The following is a 20748-nucleotide window of genomic DNA, read 5'->3' on the forward strand; positions in this document are numbered from 1 at the left end:
GCTGTTGAAACCTTATCTCCAATTTAAATTTCAAACTCACTGAAAATCCATCCGGAATTTTCCCCCATTTCGGCCCTAGGATTCGTCTATAAATAGTTCCCTCATCTTCTTTGATAAGCTGGCAAAAAGGAATTGGAAAATAGGGGGTTAAAAAATAAGAAGAATAGAAGCATAATACAGTGATCTAAATTCATAGAAGAGTTGTTGATTTCTATTTTTACGGATAAAATGATTTTCGATATAAAACTTCAATTTTGAAATTTCTCGCATTCTTCTGTCGAAAGCTCTCCTTCGAAGTATGGAAGTCTCTACTAGATTCGTTGTTGTCTCAGTCGCTGCTCATCAAGAGGTAAATAACTCTCAGCCCTTTTATTCATTCAAATTCTAGTAGACGTTTGGATTTGAGTTGTGTTTTGTATGAAATTCGAGATACTTTAAATTTATGTTATAGTCTAAGTGATATCTTTAGCTTTCATCTTATTTCTCTCTGAAACTGGTGTTGACACCCGATTTTGACCCTCGACGATATAATTAATTAACGAGCTTCTTAATTCTAAATGACTTGAAATAATTAGATTTTATAAGGTTTAACAAAGAATATATATATATATATATATATAGATATAGATATATATACATATACATATACATATAATAAAGTGGCTCTCGAATTATTCTAAGTTAATATTACTACTTTTATAATTTTTAGATAATATGTGATTAACGTAGCTATGTATATATCTAGTATATTTTAGGATTATTTGAAAATTCATCTCCAAAAAGATTTTATTGTGTTTAAATATTTTATTAGCCATATAATAGTTTGCATTTTTGACTTAATTATGTAATAATTTCATTGACTATTTTATTTCATTAAAATTAAGAAACTTATTTTAATTGAGTTTTATTGATTAATTTCATCTAGTTACTAAGTATTTAATCCATTTATACAAAAACCATTTTGGGCCTCTTATTTTTCGGCAGTCCATCTCCCCTTTGATTCCATTCAAACCCAGCCAAATTCTTGACCCGGTCCACACCATTTTCTCCCCTAATTTCGCCAATCCAAAAACACGATCAGAGAGACACAGAGACAGCCTGTTCTTTGTTGTCCTCTTCCCCATCGCCCCTCTAATGATGTACGACTAGCAGCAAAAAGCAGCAGGCGGGGGCACGCGTTTCCGTCCTTGTGTCGTGAGATTGAGCCACGCAAGATCCAGAGGACGAACAAATCGATCTGAGGCGTCAATTTACTTTTTCCTCTTTGGGAATGGGTTAAAATTCCCTAGAAAAGGTTGCCTCCCCTTTTTGGTGCAAGGATTTGAATTTCTTTTTGGGGTAAGACCAGGGGTTGATTCGGTATTTCACAGTATATAATTCTTTTCTAGATCCACTGTTAGGGGGGGGGGTGTTCTTTTTTTGGACTTTTGTGAGGGGGTTCTTTTTTTTTTTTGGTATTTTGGGAAATTTTCAGTTGAAAAGTCCAGTAAGGGATTGAAATAAATTTCGAATTGAAGTTTTTTTTCTCTTTTAGTTGAAGATTTCTTTTGAAATCTCAATTAGAGATTTTTGGGGATAGAAAAACAAAATTGAAAAAAAAAGAATTGTTTTTAGAGATTTTATTTAGCTGGGAAGAAAAGCATGAGCGATCATTTTTGGATGAGGAATTTAGCATCAAACTTTAGAACAAAAATAGGCAAGGTAGTTAAAATACATACTAAATACGTTAAGTAAGCAGAGAGGATAGCGGATTCTAATTCCACTTCCGCTGTTCTATTTCGCTTCCAACATTCCTTCCGAGCTCAGTTGGGATCGATATTTTCCTCGAGCTTGCTGTTCTTTGATCGTGTTTATTGTCGTGTGGAAGTCGTTTTCCCTTTAGCTTGTCTAGTTCCATTCGCTGCCCCAAAGGAGGTAAAGTCTCTTTTCTTCACCTTGATTGTTTCACTTCAAAGTATGCTTGTTCTATTCTGTGCACTTTTAATCTTGTCTGAGTTTGCTTGTTGTTTGATCGTTGAAAACATGGATAGGCAGATTCAGTATTTTGTCTCCTCTTTTGTTTTTTGCAGCTCTAAATGTTGAAACATTTTCATGTTAGATCGACCACTCTGTGTTACTCTTATCGTCTTACTTTCTTATATTTGCTTTAAAAAATGTTTACTTCTTAACCTTGGCATTTAATCCATCGCGAGATGTCATCCTCTATTAGACTAGTTGTGTCCTTTTATGATGGTTCAATGTTTTGGTAAAATTTGAAGACTGCTTATCCTCCATCTCCCTCCAGGAAAGTTGAGAGCATAAAATTTGATTCCCTTTTCCATCTAAAATTATATATGCCTTCGTCGTACTTTGTCGATATTATGTATTGACTTGGCTCACGGCTAAATATTCAGATCTCCCAACCATCATTTGGTTTAGTTGACACTGTTCTCAACTTCGTGAGTTTAATTTCTATTTTTGTACTATACTAGTTGTTATATATTTTTCTTCTAAAGTTGGATTTTGTTTAATCCCGTTCCTTTAAATTTCACCAAAAATGTAATTTTTGGGGGGTCATAGGAAGCATGTCTTGTCTTGATCACTACATGTTAATCATCTTTTGAATATTATATTTGTTTTCCTTATCTATCGGTTTGACCTATTATGATTAAAGTGGATTTTTTATGTTATAAGGTGTATTGATGTTATTTATTGTCTGTTTTATTTTTCTTTCTGTGAGATCTTATCTTTAATTACTTTCTTATGCATCTTAGTGTTATATTTTATATTATTCTTCTGTTGATTTCACTTGTTTTTTGTTTGAATACTTTTGTTAATCTCTTAGGTTGTATAAATTTAGTATTTATTGTTCTATTTTAATGATTGTTTATTTGTTTTTCTTGTTTTATATATATTTTTATATTGTATGTCGATTATTTATAGTTATCGTGGTGGATTCTTCTGATAAATATTATACACTTTTTTATACTTAAATTGGTGTATTGTCATTTTCTATTTAATGTATTTTTTTTTATTTTTTAATTTTTCATTTTTTTGGTATGTGTGTAGTTGTACTATTTTTGGTAGTTCTCACCTTATATTTTTTTTGTTCTACTTTTTAATTTATGCAGTCCGTTAATAGTTTATCCACTTATTTTTTTTATGATTTCTTTTTCAATGACTTTTCTTTTGTTGTATGCATAAAGGATCATTTTTATTGTTATGTTTTTACATAGTCATTTTATATGTTAAGCTGCCATTACCAGTACTTGTATGATTTTATTTTTTTTTTTCAATTATCTTTGCTACATACACTCATTTTTCTTTATAATCCCAAAACTTTGAAATGGGCTAAGAAATTTCTAAAATCTGAATAGTTCAACACAATTTAAGCTGACATATAAAAATAAGCACAGCTCATGCAAAGGCCAAATCAAAGTTATTTTGGATAATTATTTTGTTTAAGTTATGTTTCCAAGTTTGTTATTTTGTACCCTAATTCCTGTCATCATTTGTGTTGCATGTGAAATTGAGTCGAGTTCCCCAAGGACTCCTCTTTTGTCTTTGTATCTCGAGAGAGAGCCATAAAGTCTCAACTTCTCCATCGAGTCTCCCAGCTTTAAATTGACGGATAGGTCACGCAGTTTCAAAAATTGAAGATAGTCGACGAAGTTGAGATTAGGAGGCCCATTTTATTTTAAGCATATTTCTATTTTGTTGTCTTTGGGCCTAATCCCTTGTTGTCCTTTTATTTCTGTATTTATTTATGGAAAAATAACTTAAATACACAACTTTAATTTTTATATTCTCCAATTTTCCCTACTTTTTTTAAATATTACATAATTCCCTATTTTTTTTATTTTAGTGTAAGTTTTTAGATACATTACACTCTCTCTCCTATAATACACATTTACCAATTTTAATGCCTATTTTTTCTCCATTAAAACACTCAACCTCTTAAATCAGTTTTTGAATTTTAAATTTTTTCCATTTAAACACTCAACCTTTTAATCAGCTTTTTAATTTTGAATTATTAAATTTAATTAAATTTAAATAAAAGAACAAATTTTGAAATTTTGAATTTCAAAATTCAAAAAATATAGAAGCAGGGTAACTTCCACTGCATTCTACCATTTTGTTCTTACCAAAGTCACCTTTCACTTCTTTTTTTTTCCTTAATCGTCTTCATCCCACTATTTCTTCATAACTTTGAATCTTCTCAACCCAGCAGATTTTTCTATTTTCTTTTTATTCTTAATTCATATTCGACTATTTCTTCCTAATATTGAATCGTAAGAACCCAGACCCTTTTTATAGTTAATCCATCATCAATTCGTATATTCTTCTCTTTTTCGTTTTTGTTAATTGTTCTATTACTTCATAGTAATGGATCCGTCAATTAATAGAAGGATATATGATTCCGATGATGATAATTGGAAAGAAAATAGGAAAAAGTCTTTGCATGATCCTATGAATCTTCAAAAGGATTCAAACAAAGACCATGGCGAAACATCAAAGGTTGTAAAAATACAACAAAAAAGGAAAAAAGAAGCAGCAAACACTGTTGTTAGGCCTACATTGTCTCGGGTTAGTATTTTGGTACTTAAAAATGGTGTTGTTTAAATTAGTAAAATTTTTAAGGAATCAAGTGTGCTTGCTGATACATTTTAAAAAGGGTGTATAGTGTTTTAGATGGTCAACTGATACGTGAATTTGTTGTGTTTCATAATATTTTATATGTATCATTAGGTTTTTGAAAATTATTATAATGTATCATTCAATAATTGTAGTAAAGTATAATATGTGCTTGATGATACATGTTGAATCTGTGTGTACATTGTTTAGTCAATGTAATGATACATGTAGTAGCTATGTATCACATGTTCTGCATGTAGTATGAATTCCTGTATGATATCATGTATCAGTAAGTTATTAGTTGTTTAGTTGATTTACTCATACATGTTTTGAAACTTGTTATAATGTATCATTCATTAAGTTTAATAAATGCTTCATCAGATATAGTTGATGATACATATAGATTCTTTGTGTATGTTGTTTAGTCGCTGTTTATGATACATGTATTAGACATGTATCACATGTTATAATGTTTTATTTAATTCAATGATACATGTTATAGACATGTATCACATGTTTTTCATATAGTATGAAATTCTGAAAACTGAAACCATGTATCATTAAGTTATTAGTTGTTTTATTTAGTAGTTATATTTCTATATCGTTTTAATTTGCGGTTTTATTTTCAAATTGCAGCCACTGAAGTACAAGATTAAAAAGATACCAACACATCCCATAAGGTTTGCTGTCAACTTTAACAACAATTTCCTAAAGGACTTTGAAAAATACGTGGGGGATAATGTTATCCAAATGTTTAAGGATACAATTTTTGGACCCTTTTTAGACATCTCTAAATGTAATTTTCAGGGCCAAATAACTAAGTGCTTATTGCTTTTAGAATTGGAACAAAGCAACCCTAATGTGTTGCATATTAGACATTCCAACGGGTGTGTCCTGAAATTTGGTATAGATGATTTTGCATTATTAACAGGACTTAAGGTCAGAGGAAATACCAATGATTTCAAATACCCAGAACAAACTAATTGTATGCTTTTTAAAAAGTATTTCCCTGGTGCAGTCAATAGTGTTACAAAGCATCAACTAGTTCAAAGGTTTAAGATGGGTAATTGGGAGAGCAATCAGGATGCACTCCAAATGTCTATACTGTTCTTTATTCATACATTTGTATTAGCTACTATTGATAACACAGCGATATCTATTGTCGACTTTCTAATGGTTGAAGATGGTAGATATCAACATTTTCCTTGGGGTCAGCTATCATTTTCCAAACTAATTGGTTCACTTAGACAGGATTTTGACGTTAGTAAAAAGTTGTACCGATTATATGGGATGCCATATGCACTAAATGTTTGGATATACGAATGTGCATCCAATTTAAATTCAGAAATAGCTGTGAGAGAACGCAATGTCATCCCAAGAATATGCAATTGGAGAGTTGTGTCTGAAAAGGCAAAGTTTGAAATGCTTATGTCCACCATTTTCCAAAAGGTAAAATTTTATTTTTGTATATGGAATATCGTTATTTATGTCTTTGTGATACATTATGAATTATTACTGTATCTAACAGTTAAATTATCTTATGTGTTTGTGATACATTTAGAATGCATGTTCAAACATTGTCCCAACAGCAGAGGAAATTGAAGCTTTTGATATTGCTCAAGTTGAACATGCTCATTCTACATCAATACCATTAGTACAACCAAACGAGCAAGATGATTTAGATGATTTCTCCACAAGACCGCCAGAACAGTTATTGAGGACATATTCTAGAGTGTCTGATACATCTCCTCCACCACCGCCAAAAAGAAGAAAAAAATCAATTATTCAAAAAAAGAAGGTGTCAGAACAGAAACAGCCTGATCAATCAAATGTGTCTCCGACACCGGATGATGATGTACATGTTTCCATGTCAAGTCTGCCTCAACATTCGAATGCTGATGATGTACATGGTTCTGTTCCACAAGTGTCACCGAAATCGGCTGCTGATGTACATGGTTCTGTTCCAGACGTTTCTCAGAACCCGGCTGCTGATGTTCATGGATATGCAGATTCACAGAATGTCAACAATATAATTCCTCATATTGAAGAGTTGAAAGGATATTTGAAAACTTACGTAAGTAAATTATTTTGTAATTTTTAAACAAACTTTTATTTATCCTAAATGTATCTACAATTTTTAGGTTGACAAGAAATTTGAGGAATTGATTATTTTGATAAAAGCAAATCACTCCCAGCTGATGCAATCTATTAGCAAAGAGAACATCAATTTTCAGGCTGATACAAGCACATTTCAGTCTGACAAACAAACATCTCAGCAAATACCGGTTGATCTCGATGATATGGGTGGTGTAGCTGAGGATGGTGGTGGTTTTTCTGGTAAAAATGGTGAGCATCATATCGTCGACGATGCAGGGGATGTCGATGTGGATGGTGTTGGTGTTGCCGTAAATGAGGGTGAACCAATAGTCAGTGATCCAAAGGTAATGTTTATGATACATTGGGTATGTTGTGTATCATGCACATATAGTCAATGCTTTGTATCATGATCATTTTTTTTTCTCATTTTATATTCTGTCATGTATCATACATATTTAATCAATACTATGTATCATGTGATTGTTATCAATGTTACGTATCAGCACAAATTATATTAACAGTTTTTATTTCAAAACTGCATATTCAGGATGGTGACGCACATCAGTCGCACCAAGATTTAAATGAACATATCATGGACCAAGCCGTTGACGACAATGTTCATCACAACATCCCTCATGTGTTGCCCGAAAAAACAACAACGGATTCATCGGTACATTTTTCAATTTTGATTTATGACACACAATTTCATTACACACAAATTTATTCTAAAAATCATTACATCATATTATACAGGATTCTTCAACTTCAACAACAATATCGCCATCAACTCAAGCAGCAATAGATGCGCTTATCAAAGATTTGGGTAAAGATGCTACCAATGCTAGACCATTATATTCTTACGATCCAAAGAATATAACTAGCAGCCAGTACTTGTTGACCGACAGTCAATTACCCACTGAAATTCCAATAACGGAGATTGCTGTTAAAACTGATGCAGTCACTCCTGCGCATAGAAATAGAATGCCTTCGAGAAGGATTCAATCTCCATATTGTACTTCTTTTGGGTCAAGCGAAAAGGGAAAAGAGAAATTGAAGGATATGGCTCGACTCCATTTCCCGTTCGAAGGATGTGGCATTGCAGATAAAGTTTCGCCGAAACTGATTGAGGATTACATGAATTGGTTGTTGAGGGGGCTTCTAAAAAATCATAACAATAAGTAAGTTTTATACATTTTTTTTCTCAGTGTTAGGCGTAATCATTTTATATACAACTAATTCATGATACTTTGTTATATAAAAACTGTAAATAATTGAGTGTTATGTATCATGTACATACATTGAAAACTTATGTATCATATATGCAGGAACCCATCGGACGATAAATACAGATCAAGATCTTCTTCTTTTGGATTTACGATGATGGACTTTGTTGTTGCTTTTCCAATGAACAAGAATTGGTTTTATGCCATGTCACAGCCAAACAAGTGTTGGTCTGATGAGGTAAAATATTAAACTATTTATGAAATATGTATCAGTCATAACTATATTATAACATCATGATACATTATCTATAAGTATCATACTATTTAATTAGCAATGATACATTATGTATAAGTATCATACTATTTAATTTGCAAAAGTATCATACTATATTCACATAATTATATTTCTTTTTTTATATTGTTTAGATGTAAATAATTTCTTACTCTGTTTTCATTTTGTTTATAGCACATCGATGTGATTTTTTACTACCTTCGTAAAAAATCAAAACTTTGCAGCATGGATCAATACAGATACACAACAACCCACTGTTTGTTCATGTCACATGTAAAAAACTGTTATGATAGATATTACATGGACGATGATGATGATAGTCTTACTACACAAGAACATATTGATCGCGCTTCAGTTGTATCTGTACATGAGAGGTCAATAATTAACATCATCAAAGGGTTTGGAATACCAGCTGCTTTACCATGGCATCTTGTAGATGAGGTCTACATCCCAATTAACTGTGATCAAGAATTCCACTGGGTGTTGGCTGTTGTTGAGTTGAAAAACAGGTTGATAAGGGTTTTTGACTCATCAATTAGCACAAGGAAACAAACAATTCCTCATGAGATCAAGATGTTGTCTAAAATGCTTCCTTCATACCTACTTGACAGTGGATTTTTTGAAGAAAATGAACGCACAAAATTTGCTGATTGTCATGCATATAAAGACAACAATAGTGGCTCACTTCTGGAGCCTCAAGTTCCTTTCATGATAGAATTTGCACAAGACATCCCTACACAGGATTGCGATAGCCTGTAAGTATCAAGAATTTTTCATTTGCCCTTTTTAATGTATCATTAAGTTTTTAATTTATTCTGTATTTTTTGTAGAGACTGTGGGTTATATGTTACTGCATTTGCCGAGTATATCAGTGACCAAATCAATATATCATATGCTGATTTTAATCCTGATTACCTGCGTCAAAGATATGGAGCATTGCTGTGGAGTTATGGAAGTGAGAAGGCTAAGTGCGGATATGTTAGCGACAATGATGATCCACCAAAATCCAGGGGCGTAGTCACACCACCACCAGAAGAAGATTTAGTTCACATAGTGTAGCATTTCATGATAAAACAATGTTTTAATGTTATATTTATTATTTTTATATGTTATTGAACAACTATTTTTATCCTTTTTAATGTTATTTTTTTGGTTTTGTCAATTTCCATGAATATTTTTTTTCACATTACGTAACAAATATGTTTATATTGAAAATATAAATATCAGACATATTATAGCCCCACACAGGTTTAAATCATTTAATAAAGTATAATCAAAGTATTTATAATTAAACATAGACATAAAGATTTTTAAATTTTTTATTTAATTGAGATGATACACTGGCAAAACCAAATGATACATATATACCAAACACACACTAAAAATAACTGATACATTGGCTAAACCGTATGTATCATGTACAATATGTTACACTATAATCCTTAAATTTTACATGATATTTAGGTAAATTGAATAGCATATTCATATGAATTGGTATTATTTTTTTAAAGGAAAGTTATTTACTGTATATTTCAATAAAAGCATAACAAAAAAAGCATTACACAAGTTAAATTATATAAATTCACATGATACATGATTTATAGTCATTTTAAAGTACACAATAACCTCAATAATATTTTTATATTTTTTATCTAATGGAGATGTATCATTGTGCAAACCAATGATACACACTAAAAGTACATGATACATTATATAAAGAATGTGTACCAAAAACACACAATAAAAGTACATGATATACTAGATAAACCATATGTATCATGTACATTATGTTACCTAATAATTCTTAAATTATATATCTTACTGTAGCATAAGATTTATAAAATTTTATATTCAAAACAAATATTGACACAAGTATATTTATCAACACCAATAATAAGAAAGTATTTATAATCAAAAGCACGACTTCAAATTTAATTACCACATGTTTGTAAGTTTATTTATCTAAACACAAAGTGTTCAATTTGCAGTTGTAATGAAAACTGAAATTCATTAAAATGTTTACGTTATAAATTATTCTTGATATCATAGAAACATTACGACAAATTCACTTCTCTTTTGGGTAGAAAGTACAAGTTCTTCTGTTGTGCCCTTCTTGTCCACATTGTCCACAACAGTTTGTGTTCACCGAAATCTTTTCATCTGCATTCTTTCTTCTTCTTTTTCTTGGTCGTCCAGATGATCTTCTGTATCTAGGTGGATACACAGTTTCAGCTACCACGTGTTTAGGATCTGACCAATCTTTCTTATCTGGCATTGGCACCATTGGAATTTCATATGTTTTTGCCAACGCATCAGGCTTGTAATAATCAGAGCAATACGGATTCATATCGGTGACATTCTTTTTTTTCAATACAGCGATTGCATGTGAACAAGGTATCTCATCTAGTTGAAATCTACCACAACAACATACTTTCCGCTCAAGACAAACAATATATCTTCTTCCATTTTCATAAACTGAGAAAATAAACTCAGATGATGGAACAACCTGTGTACATTAAAAATTTTAAATATATAACTTTTAAAAACCAAATCATGTTAAAAAAAGCATAATGATACACAGAATTAGATACATATAATATAAAGTATTATATAATGATACATACCTCCATTTTTGAACTTTTAGCCGCGTTTATAATCAACAATTCCTCAAATTTTCTACCTAATGTGTCCTTTGTGTATGAGGCTACTTCTCTGTTTTTGCAATGCCAAGATCCAAAAAGAATTCTAACCTCTTCCAAGAATTCTAATATAGTTAATTGGCGTGCTTCAACAAGACAACCATTGATACATTCTGCAATGTTTGAAGTCATCATTCTACCTCTGTTTACTGTTGCATGAACTCTTGACCACTTTTCGTAACCTGCATATTCAAGGTACTCCTTAACCCTGTGATCAATTCTATCAACCTTAGCCATCAACTTATCAAAATCTTCCTTTCTATATGCCTTGGCCATAGAGTAGAATAGATCACTTATGGCCTTTCTGCTCCTTTTGAAGTTTCCACATACATTCTTCCAAAGATGCCAGATGCATGCATAATGAGGTACATCGGGGAACACAATCCTTACACTCTTCATGATACTCTCATTTCTATCTGAAACAACACACATATCTTTTCTATCGCCAAATGCATGTTTGAACTGTTCGAAAAACCATGTCCACGAACAATCATTTTCGGTGTCAACAACACCATATGCCAATGGAAATATGCAACCTGATTACACACACATTATATTATTTGATACTTAATATATAAAAAGACATCATTACTATAAATAAAAAATACCTGCGCCATCAAGTGTGCTTGCTGATACAAATGTCCCTTTGTAAGCTCCACTCAGATGTGCACCATCCACAACAACTACTGGTCTGCAGTATTTAAATCCCCTAATGAATGGTCTTAAGGCGATGAACAGATACATAAATTCATCCTCTTCAGTCTTATGCATTCTTATATAAGAATCTGGATACACAGTTTTTAACATGTGTATGTATCGCGGCATCCGTCTATATCCAGCAGATGGTTTTCCTCTAATCATGGAGAGTGCACGTTCTTTAGCACGCCATGCTTGCTGGTAAGATATTTCAACACCATAATATTCTCTAATATCATCAATTATATCCCTTGGTGTATAAATTCGTTTATAATTGACCAATTTTGGAGCTGTCACTCCACTTACAAATCCCACTGTTGCTTGGACTTTGGTTAATACCCTCTCCCTCATCGGACACGTATGTTCACTATTGAAATTTCTAACAATGAATATATCAGATTTTTTCCTGCACGACGCCTTCATAGTCCAACCACATTTGTCTGAAAAGCATACCAACACATAGCTGCGTACATTTTTTAAGCATATTAATACACATATCAAATACATCATATATAATATATTCAACAATAATGTTTAAAGTAATCAAACAATGAATCACACAAAAAGTATCAACCAATTTTTAAGAAAAGTATCAAACTTTAATGAAATTTATCCACTATTTGTGATATGACTGTTTAAAATGATACAGTCCTTACTATATCGGTAGTAGTACTTTCAAGTATCAAATATACTTATTTCAATGTATCAAAAACAAATTCCTGAAATGATGATACATTAGATTATAAAATAACATATGAAACTTGCAGGTTTTCATATAGTACAGTAATATTTCATGTACTAATTAAATTATAAAACAACAAATGATACATTAAAATATCAAAATACTGTCATACCTTTGTTGATCAGACCTCTTCACTTTGCAGTTGAAGTTGTTCTTTATCTTATATTTCGTCATCACATCTACAAGTGTTGCTTTATCCTTGTATATCTGACCTGTCTTCACATCAACAATATCTGAATTGATTATAACATTTGCAACTCCAACTTCTGAATTTTCATGTGTCTCAAATAAGCTACTTTCAACTATTGCCAAAGCCTGTGTATCATTTGTTGTGCCTTCTACACACGTTATTTCTCCACTTCTTCCATCAAAGTTATGTACAGTACCACTATTCTTCTCAATTGTGTCAATACATAATGGATATATTGAAAATCCAGGCTCGTTTTTTTTCAGTTCAAAATATAGTTTAACACTCATATCGTTCTTAAGTTTCATCGGACAGGAGTTACCTTCTACAATGTATCGAATTTCAATTTCTTTCCTTGATACATCAATGTCCAACTCGGCCGCAATTGCTGCTTTGAGATTAGAAAACGAAATTGAATCTCCAACAACGATTCCATCAATTTTGTAATTTTCATACTGCAATTCGTTCACCCAAATTCCGGAATGTCTCATCAAAATCGAAGTATTCATCTTCAAAAACCCACTGCAACAACAAAAAAATTTCGGCAGCTCCAATTGTTTTCTAAATAACTGATACAATCTTTGATTTTCAAATTTTGAAATTAATATCCAATTAAGTGCTGATTTAATGCTGATTAATGATCTGTTACCACAAATTAAGCTGTTTTATTAACAGCTTTAAATTTACCGTTTTTATCCCCTATTTTTTCTTAACAGTTTTAAGTTACTATGTATCATTTACCATGTATCACAACATTCTAAAGTATCACGGCTCAGCAATTTTAAGGGATTTTTTGTAATTATTAAACTTATCGGGACAGAATGTAATTATTGAATTACACTATGGGATTCCTTAAATTTATACTTTATTTATTATCATTGTATTGCTAGATTTAGGACATGGGAAAATATTGGGTCAAAGGCTCAAAACAAACATGGGATAAAAGCCCAAAACAGGTGGGTCCAAAAACATGTCAAGGCGAACTGAACCCGGATTTGGACCCCAATCTCTTTCCCTCTCTCATATTTCTTGTTTATTTACTTGCATTATGTGTTAGTTAGTTTTAAGTTCAGAAAACTCCAAGCTCCCCGGAAACGCCTCAAATGGCTTATCAACATAAAACCAATAATTTTGCAAATAACTCACTTAGATAATAAATTAATGTTTTAATTCTTTACCCTCCTAAGTGATTTTCAAAATTAAGAGATTTTAGCCAAATACAAAGTTAGTTGTCGGATAACCTTATTAAGCGGATATTTTAGGTGCCTTAAACACCTTACTAAAATATAAAATTGAGTTCCCGAACCCCTTTTAAGTTTTCAGAATGATTTTTCTGTTTAAGCCTTTTGAAAACACAATTTTCTTGATTTTTCTTCAAAAATTAAGTGGCGACTCTCTAAAAAGTCAAAAACTTACAAAAATAATATTTTCTCGATTACGAGTAAAACAACTGGTAGTGTGTATTTCATTTTAAAGGTGATTTAATGTTTGTTTGAATCTTTTCTTAGTTCTCTCCCGCTCATGACTTAAGTGCTTGCTTCAAATGTTAGCTTGTTTTACTTCTTAATCATCAAAATTTTGTTGCGTTTCTATTTGTGGAAATGGTATTCATGTTTTGCTGTTTTTCTTTTAACGTGTCAAAAGAATCACTCCACTGATATACTTTTTTTGGCGCTTATTTTCGAGTTTAAGTTAGTTAGTTCTGATTCTTATAGATGGACATAGATTTGTGCTAATTTGTTCAAGTTAACCTCGTTATCTTAGCTACTCTTCTGGTGCCTACTCTGTTGTGCATTTAATCTTGTGATAATTTTATTAAAGGCTTGTTAATTCGTAGTTCCCATGTCTATGACTCTAAAACTTGAAATTGATTGATGTTCACTTAAGTTATGTGCGGATAGGCATGGTCACTGTGTGTTAAATGCATTAAATCTTGTCTTAGTGTTCTTTCAAAGTGGCTCATACATGCTGAAATTTTAAGTTTAAATTGATTTCAGTATCTTAAAGTTTCGATTTCGTTCTCTATAATTCCTTTATTATTCGCTCCTAGAAAGGCTAAAAGAATTTGATTTGTCTACAAACTTTTTATTTTCGTCCACATTGCGATTCTTTCCCTTTTCCTTAGAATTATGTTCAAATTATTTGTATGTATGTAATACTTAGGAGTTATGTTTCCTCTTCTTCTCCTATTCCTTTACTGCTTATCATCCAAATTCAAAGATTAAAAGGCTTCATCTACTTCCCTTTAAATGAATGTCCAAGTTTTGTTTTATTAATGATGTCTGGTAGATGTTAGTGTTTTTTCATCACTTTATTTCCTTCCTTAAATGCTATTATCTTATTTTACTTTATGTTTTGCATGTGAAAATCCTCCCGAGTCCTTTATACTGCCTTCCTTAGATATCCTTGAGTCTCATCGAGTCAGCCTTTGGTGTTCGGCGGTGAAAGGGAAGCTAATGCAAACCTCCAAAAAATCAAAAGAAGTTGTATATCTTCTATATACATTTGTATACACAGGTATACATGGTGAAGGCAGTGGTATACAGGTGAAGAAATATGCATATGAGGCCAAATTCGAAAATACAAGTTGAAGGCACCAAAAAGGGCTGGAAATTCAAATTGGGAAACTTACATAAATATACTATATTAAAAAAATATTTACCATTTATAGCAATAATATTTTTATTTCACTTGATCACTTTTAATTCATTTATAATACAAGTTTAATACATATTACAGATTTAACAAAACATTGCTATAAATGGTAATAAACAAAAAGTATCGCTAAAATCAGTAATTATTTTTTAAAATGTGTTAATTTATGTAATTTTTTCATTCAAATTTTGGACATTCGGAAAGCCTAAAACCGTTAGTATAAAGGCTTTATTAAGCCGTATACATTGATATCTAGGCAAAATTGGGCTCAAAGTCTAACAGGAAACAATCAGCAGCTGAATCTTGATCTAAATAGGCCTAAATCTTGATCTAAATAGGCCTAAACTCATGTTTTGGGTATTTTTAGTAGTAGGACAGGTGCATCAAGATTTGGAATTTTGGTCAAAGGCCCAAATTAAATATTTCTCTCCCTTTCCCTCTTATTATTTGTTATTGTATTGAATAACCCTTTATGTGAATTGGTTTTAATTTAATTAACTCCCAAAGTCAGTCGTTTCGCATTTTCAATTTAAAGTTAAACATTTATATTTCATGCTTAACTTTCTTCTTATTATTAGTCTTGTCAACGTTTTTGTTTATTTCTCTTTAAGAAATCCCCCCTCTTTCTTTTTTCTCCTTAAGGTAATATAATAGAAATAGGTATGTAAAGTAAATAAAAGAAAAAAAAATTTTCTTTTACTTAGTCAAAAGTGATAAGTTTTTATAGTCAAAGTCATTTTTAGTCAAATCGCCGGATAAACGTGACTTAGTGGGCATTAGAGGGCCTAATACCTTCTTAGAATGTATATTGAACTTCAAACCTGTTTTTTAAACTGAGTTTATCTGTTTAAATCTTTTTGAAAAACTTAAGCTTTTTTTATGATTTTTAAAATAAAAATTAAGCGGCGATTCTGTGAATTTGAAAACTTATTTCTCTTAAATCATAAGATTAATCAATTATTCAAAACTTACTCATTTTTATTTTTATTATATTTTTTTGTAGAACAATAATGACCACCAAAAATCAAACGAGGAAACATTCACTCCATGTTCAACACAATAAGGCATCATAATGATTCTTATCATCCTTGACCTCCCAAGTAGCATTTTATACAAGTTGATTCTTCCAAAGAACCTTTACGGAAGCTACTTCCTTATTCATCAACTTTTTCACTTGCTGGTCTAAGATCTACGTAGGAACCTCTTCATAGGAAAGGTTAGCATCAACTTCAAACCTTTTAGAGGAAGGATAGACATCGGATAACCTATGCACTTTTTTAGCATGGACACATGGAAAACCGGATGGACCGAAGCCAACTCAATAGGTAACTTCAACTCATAGGCAACCTTTCTGATGCATTTCAAAACCTCATATGGCCCCACATACCGGGGACTAAGTTTCCCTTGCTTACAAAAACACATCACCCCTTTCATGGGTGACATCTTCAAATAAACCAAATCACCTACCATAAAATTAAGGTCCTTCTTCCTATTGTTGGCATAAGATTTTTGTCAACTTTGGGCCGTCTACATACGATCCCTTATAAGTAAGACTGTCAAACCCGGATTCTGGAATCCAAATGCAACCGGCGTCGTTAACCTCTCTGAGGTCGCAGACAAGCCTTTTCTTAGCATTCATCACATTCATATAGTCAAATTGTCGGAAAATTTTAAACTTTTAAACATATTGAAGTGTACATAGACTTCATATACTTTCCGCATAAGTTACTATTATACTAAGCTCAAATTAAAGACAATAATCTATCATTATACAACCAATTTGAAACAAAGGATTAATATATCATAATAAGTTGCCAAAACGGCCTTAATACAAAATCTTTGAAATGAAAACATTTGAAAGAAACACTAGGAACAACATTATCTAGCTATGTCTAAATACTAGGCTATGAAAATAAAAGTTACATCCTTGAACTAGAGAAAACCTACCAAAAGATCTAGGGATCGCTGAGTCCAAACCGTTGCAATGAGCCTTCAATCTGCTCTCTGACCTGGACCTATAAAAATAGTAAATGTACAGGGTTAGTAGACAGTTGTTCTAAGTATTGGTGTGCACAAATACACATAAGGCTATGCATGATCAAGGTTGTTCCTATATAACATGCCATTTCTGAAAATTTAAGTCACTGGACTTTCCTAATTCGTTAGTTGTGAATTGTCGTATGGATATGATGTATTTTAAAAGCATTCAAAGCACAAAACTCATTTTCTATGTGATTACAAGACATTAGTATGATCAACATAATTTTAGAACAACTCGAGCGAAGATTTGAAATTTTGCTACCCCTAACCCGAGAGCTCTCTCTTTTGTACTTAGTTTATTTTTCAAGCTTTTTCTTCTTGTTGTTGTGTAGTTAAACGATTCCTTTGATCCTATATTTTATGTACAAGTGCAATGATTCATTGTAGTCCCATACCCACAATGAATCAAGTAACTAATCCAAGGACTAAGGAATGATTTCACTATCCTTGCAAAAAGTCATTAATTACATTATGTATTCATTGGGAAGGAACACTTTCTAAGCCAGTATTTGTTGGCTATGCCACTTATTTCATCATTTTCATATTATGGAAGTTATGAGGCATATATTGGACCTTACATTTTACTCCCCTTTATTGGCATAATATAAGAAGTCATTATAAGCCAATTTTATTTGGCTTTGCCCATTATTTGCTGAAAAACTTCATTGGTATCCAAACAGAAGATTGATATCTTAAGCTCTTACTTTCGCTTTGAACATATGTTCCATATTCTTTCTTGCTTGCTTTCTTGTAGACATCTTTAGAATTAAGATCATGCGACCTAACATTAAATCTAGTCTCTTCCTCACAGCGAAAAGAGGTGATTCACCAATAAAAATGAATCTAGATCATGTGAGCTAACATGAAATCTAGTGTCTGCTCCACACCGAAAAGGGGTGATTCCCGGCTAAGTTGAATCCATGTCAAGTGTTTACCCCACACTGAAATAAATGGCTCACGACTATAGTGAAGCAAGAACATTCTTTTGAGCATTAACCGACATAGATCATGTGAGCTAAACATGTAATCTAGTGTCTACCCCACACCAAAAAAAGGTGATGTCACTGGCCAAGGTGAGATCGAGACATACCTCGCTCTCTTAGGTGGAATCCATAGGCTAGTTCCCATGTTGTCTAGACATAGTTCGAAGAGGAGGAGACACATGGAGACTACTTATTCACCTCGGTGGCAGCCTAATCTCATGATACTTACACTTGCAAGCTCAAGCTCATAGCTAGTCTATCAGTGCTTTGCTCACTTTCTTTATCTTCTTATCTTTTAGAGTTGACTCAAACATTATGGATTCTTGCTTATAGATTGAGGTTTACTTACTCTATTTATGACTTGTCATCCCTTTCTTTACATTGATTAAATGTGAATTATTCTTAAATATCATGTTTGATGTTAATGAGACTTATTTCACACGTCCTAACACCGTTTTTCATGAGAATCTTAACATAGTAACTTAAGTGTAAGCGAGGCTTGTCTCACTTCCTTTAACACCACATTCTGGTCACTTTCTTAACATAGACATATTTATTTATGTTACTACTCACTTTACTTGCTTACGTTCATTTGGTAGCATCAATTCATTGTTTATGGACGATGAAAACTTTTTCAATGAGTTACATATGTTCATAGTTCATTTGGTTAGGGCATGTTGGGACTTGTCCCAATGATTGGCATGCCCTTGAATATGGATTCATTGAATTACTTAGATGTGCTTATTTTATCATTTCAATACCTTGGCTACATATGATTGGCATAAAGTTAGTATTGGCCTAAACAAATTGGAAAAGATTTCATAACCATCTTTGTTGGCACAAGCTAAAGTTACATGCATTTATGCTTAATTTGAGATACATTATTCATTATCCAAACTTTTGATTATTTAAAGATAAAATTATATCCAATTCCATTTAACAATTTGGACAATGTATTGTTAGCCATTTTATCGGCATAATCCAAACATTCATTCAAGTACGATTTCATGGAGATCTTTTTAGCCAACCTTATAACATAGAATAGCATCACATTAGTAGCCATTTCGGACAGCCTCATATGAACACTTTGATTAACATAACATTTACATAAAGTCACTTTTAACATTAAGTATAAACATCACAACCGTAACATCTCAAGACTAGCATTTTAGGACACAAGTTGATGCAACATAGTTATTTATATCACGTAAGGAACACTTAAAATCATACAAGTACAATTCATAGGTTCATTCGACATTTACAAATCAAGAACGCTACACATTACTATCAGCCAGCACCACATAACAACAATATGATCAAGACTAATCTATACATAATTGAAATCATGAACAAGGATACTAGGCAAAACGTTTTCAATAAGAATCTTGGGAGACAACCCTAGTTTCGAGATTTCATAGATTCAAGACGACGGATAGTACTCTTGGAGAAATAATTCTTGGATAGAAACCCATACCTTATGTAGAACATAATCTAAGAAGACCACCTTGAACGAAACCTTGAAGAACACCTTGAATTCGCCCTAGAGAGTCGATGAACTTTCTGCCTTTTTGTTTACTATTTTAACGTCGTGTTTTCTAAGTGTTTGATCGTGAGGTTTTAGGTTTAGGAAATGATATTGAATCATTCAACTTAGGATAGTAAATTAAAATTAATTAATTAATGAATTACTAAAAAGTCCATCCTAGATTGACTAGAACTAGGAAAACACAACTTAGTCAAATCTGAAACTTTTCCTAAGGATTTCGTTTTTTGAACCTTTAAATTAATTAATTAAATATCTTATTTAATTAATTAAGGGACCTAGGATACTTAATAAAGTACCCCTAAGTCATTGGAACCATAACTAACCCTTTTGGACCATGCTAGGTTAAGTACTAGGATGTTTCTTGAGTTTTACTAAGTTAGTGTAAGAATTTCGGTTTGAACCCTTTAATTTAATTAATTAACTTCTAAATAATTAATTATATTACATAGGGTAATTACTAAATAATACCCTCAAGTCGTTAGGACCAAAACTAACCCTTACGATCATCCTAGGTTACGTACTAGGTTGTCTCTTTAACTAGTTACTAGGTTAGTGTCACCCAATCATAGGTTGTCGGGTGTACTATATAATTTATTTTTGTCTGTCCTAGGTTATTTAGTTAGTTAATTCAGTAGGTCAGAGTATAGACTTAGTTAGAGAGCTAGGACTCACATGGTTGAACCCATATGCACGCATGCCCCCTAACTACCCTAACCAAATTAGGTTAGGGTGGTCCCCTCTTGGCCGTTTCTCCCCATGTGCTTGTACAAGGGCTTTCACATGGATTGCTTGTAATTTACTAAATAACTATTATTTATCGTTCATTTGTTAATGTTTACTTATTGTCCCAAGGACTCTCACCATGTCCTTGGGCACTGCTTAATTTACATGATAATTTTAAATGGTCATGTGCTATCTTACTAGGCTTGACACTTGGATGCCTAGTATATATTGTGTGTTACTATTATGAAACA

At 32.1% G+C, this 20748-nt stretch overlaps 2 protein-coding genes and 1 long non-coding RNA gene across 5 annotated transcripts; 1 reads left to right on the forward strand and 2 right to left on the reverse strand.

Annotated features, from left to right (window-relative positions):
* The first annotated feature begins 998 nt into the window (after positions 1–998).
* Positions 999–9365, forward strand: LOC107009648. 3 transcript variants are annotated; one of them, XM_027915023.1, is made up of 10 exons: positions 1004–1914; positions 5251–5294; positions 5960–6063; positions 6176–6688; positions 6756–7055; positions 7259–7381; positions 7465–7889; positions 8037–8172; positions 8401–8981; positions 9057–9365. In XM_027915023.1, the coding sequence occupies exons 3-10, from the start codon at positions 6037–6039 to the stop codon at positions 9283–9285; spliced, it is 2334 nt and encodes a 777-aa protein (XP_027770824.1). In that variant the 5' UTR covers positions 1004–1914; positions 5251–5294; positions 5960–6036; the 3' UTR covers positions 9286–9365. The 3 variants fall into 3 exon arrangements, with proteins under 3 accessions (XP_027770823.1, XP_027770824.1, XP_015064479.2); XM_027915022.1 differs by having other exon boundaries at positions 999–1914; positions 5251–6063; XM_015208993.2 differs by lacking the exon at positions 1004–1914 and adding an exon at positions 4078–4566 and having other exon boundaries at positions 5251–6063.
* A 915-nt stretch (positions 9366–10280) lies between these two features.
* Positions 10281–11922, reverse strand: LOC107010856. The gene is made up of 3 exons (XM_015210121.2): positions 11534–11922; positions 10851–11461; positions 10281–10732 (listed from the first exon to the last, which is right to left on the reverse strand). The coding sequence occupies exons 1-3, from the start codon at positions 11784–11786 to the stop codon at positions 10292–10294; spliced, it is 1305 nt and encodes a 434-aa protein (XP_015065607.2). The 5' UTR covers positions 11787–11922; the 3' UTR covers positions 10281–10291.
* Positions 11923–12074: 152 nt separating this feature from the next.
* LOC114076155 lies at positions 12075–12989 on the reverse strand. The gene is made up of 3 exons (XR_003576976.1): positions 12873–12989; positions 12476–12579; positions 12075–12084 (listed from the first exon to the last, which is right to left on the reverse strand). It is a non-coding gene; the product is annotated as an uncharacterized LOC114076155 (long non-coding RNA).
* Between the last annotated feature and the right edge of the window lie 7759 nt (positions 12990–20748).

The sequence above is a fragment of the Solanum pennellii genome, chromosome 2 (genome assembly GCF_001406875.1).
Source record: "Solanum pennellii chromosome 2, SPENNV200".
Lineage (NCBI taxonomy): Eukaryota > Viridiplantae > Streptophyta > Magnoliopsida > Solanales > Solanaceae > Solanum > Solanum pennellii.

Excerpts from the sequence above, each read along its gene's own strand:
- LOC107010856 (XM_015210121.2), bottom strand. The coding sequence starts at position 11,786 with ATGATTAGAGGAAAACCATCTGCTGGATATAGACGGATGCCGCGATAC. Across the intron at positions 11,462-11,533 it reads AAGCACACTTGATGGCGCAG|GTTGCATATTTCCATTGGCA; the intron begins GTATTTTTTATT and ends GTGTGTAATCAG. Across the intron at positions 10,733-10,850 it reads CTAAAAGTTCAAAAATGGAG|GTTGTTCCATCATCTGAGTT; the intron begins GTATGTATCATT and ends TAATGTACACAG.
- LOC107009648 (XM_015208993.2), top strand. The coding sequence starts at position 4,366 with ATGGATCCGTCAATTAATAGAAGGATATATGATTCCGATGATGATAAT. Across the intron at positions 4,567-5,250 it reads TTAGGCCTACATTGTCTCGG|CCACTGAAGTACAAGATTAA; the intron begins GTTAGTATTTTG and ends TTCAAATTGCAG. Across the intron at positions 8,173-8,400 it reads ACAAGTGTTGGTCTGATGAG|CACATCGATGTGATTTTTTA; the intron begins GTAAAATATTAA and ends TTTTGTTTATAG.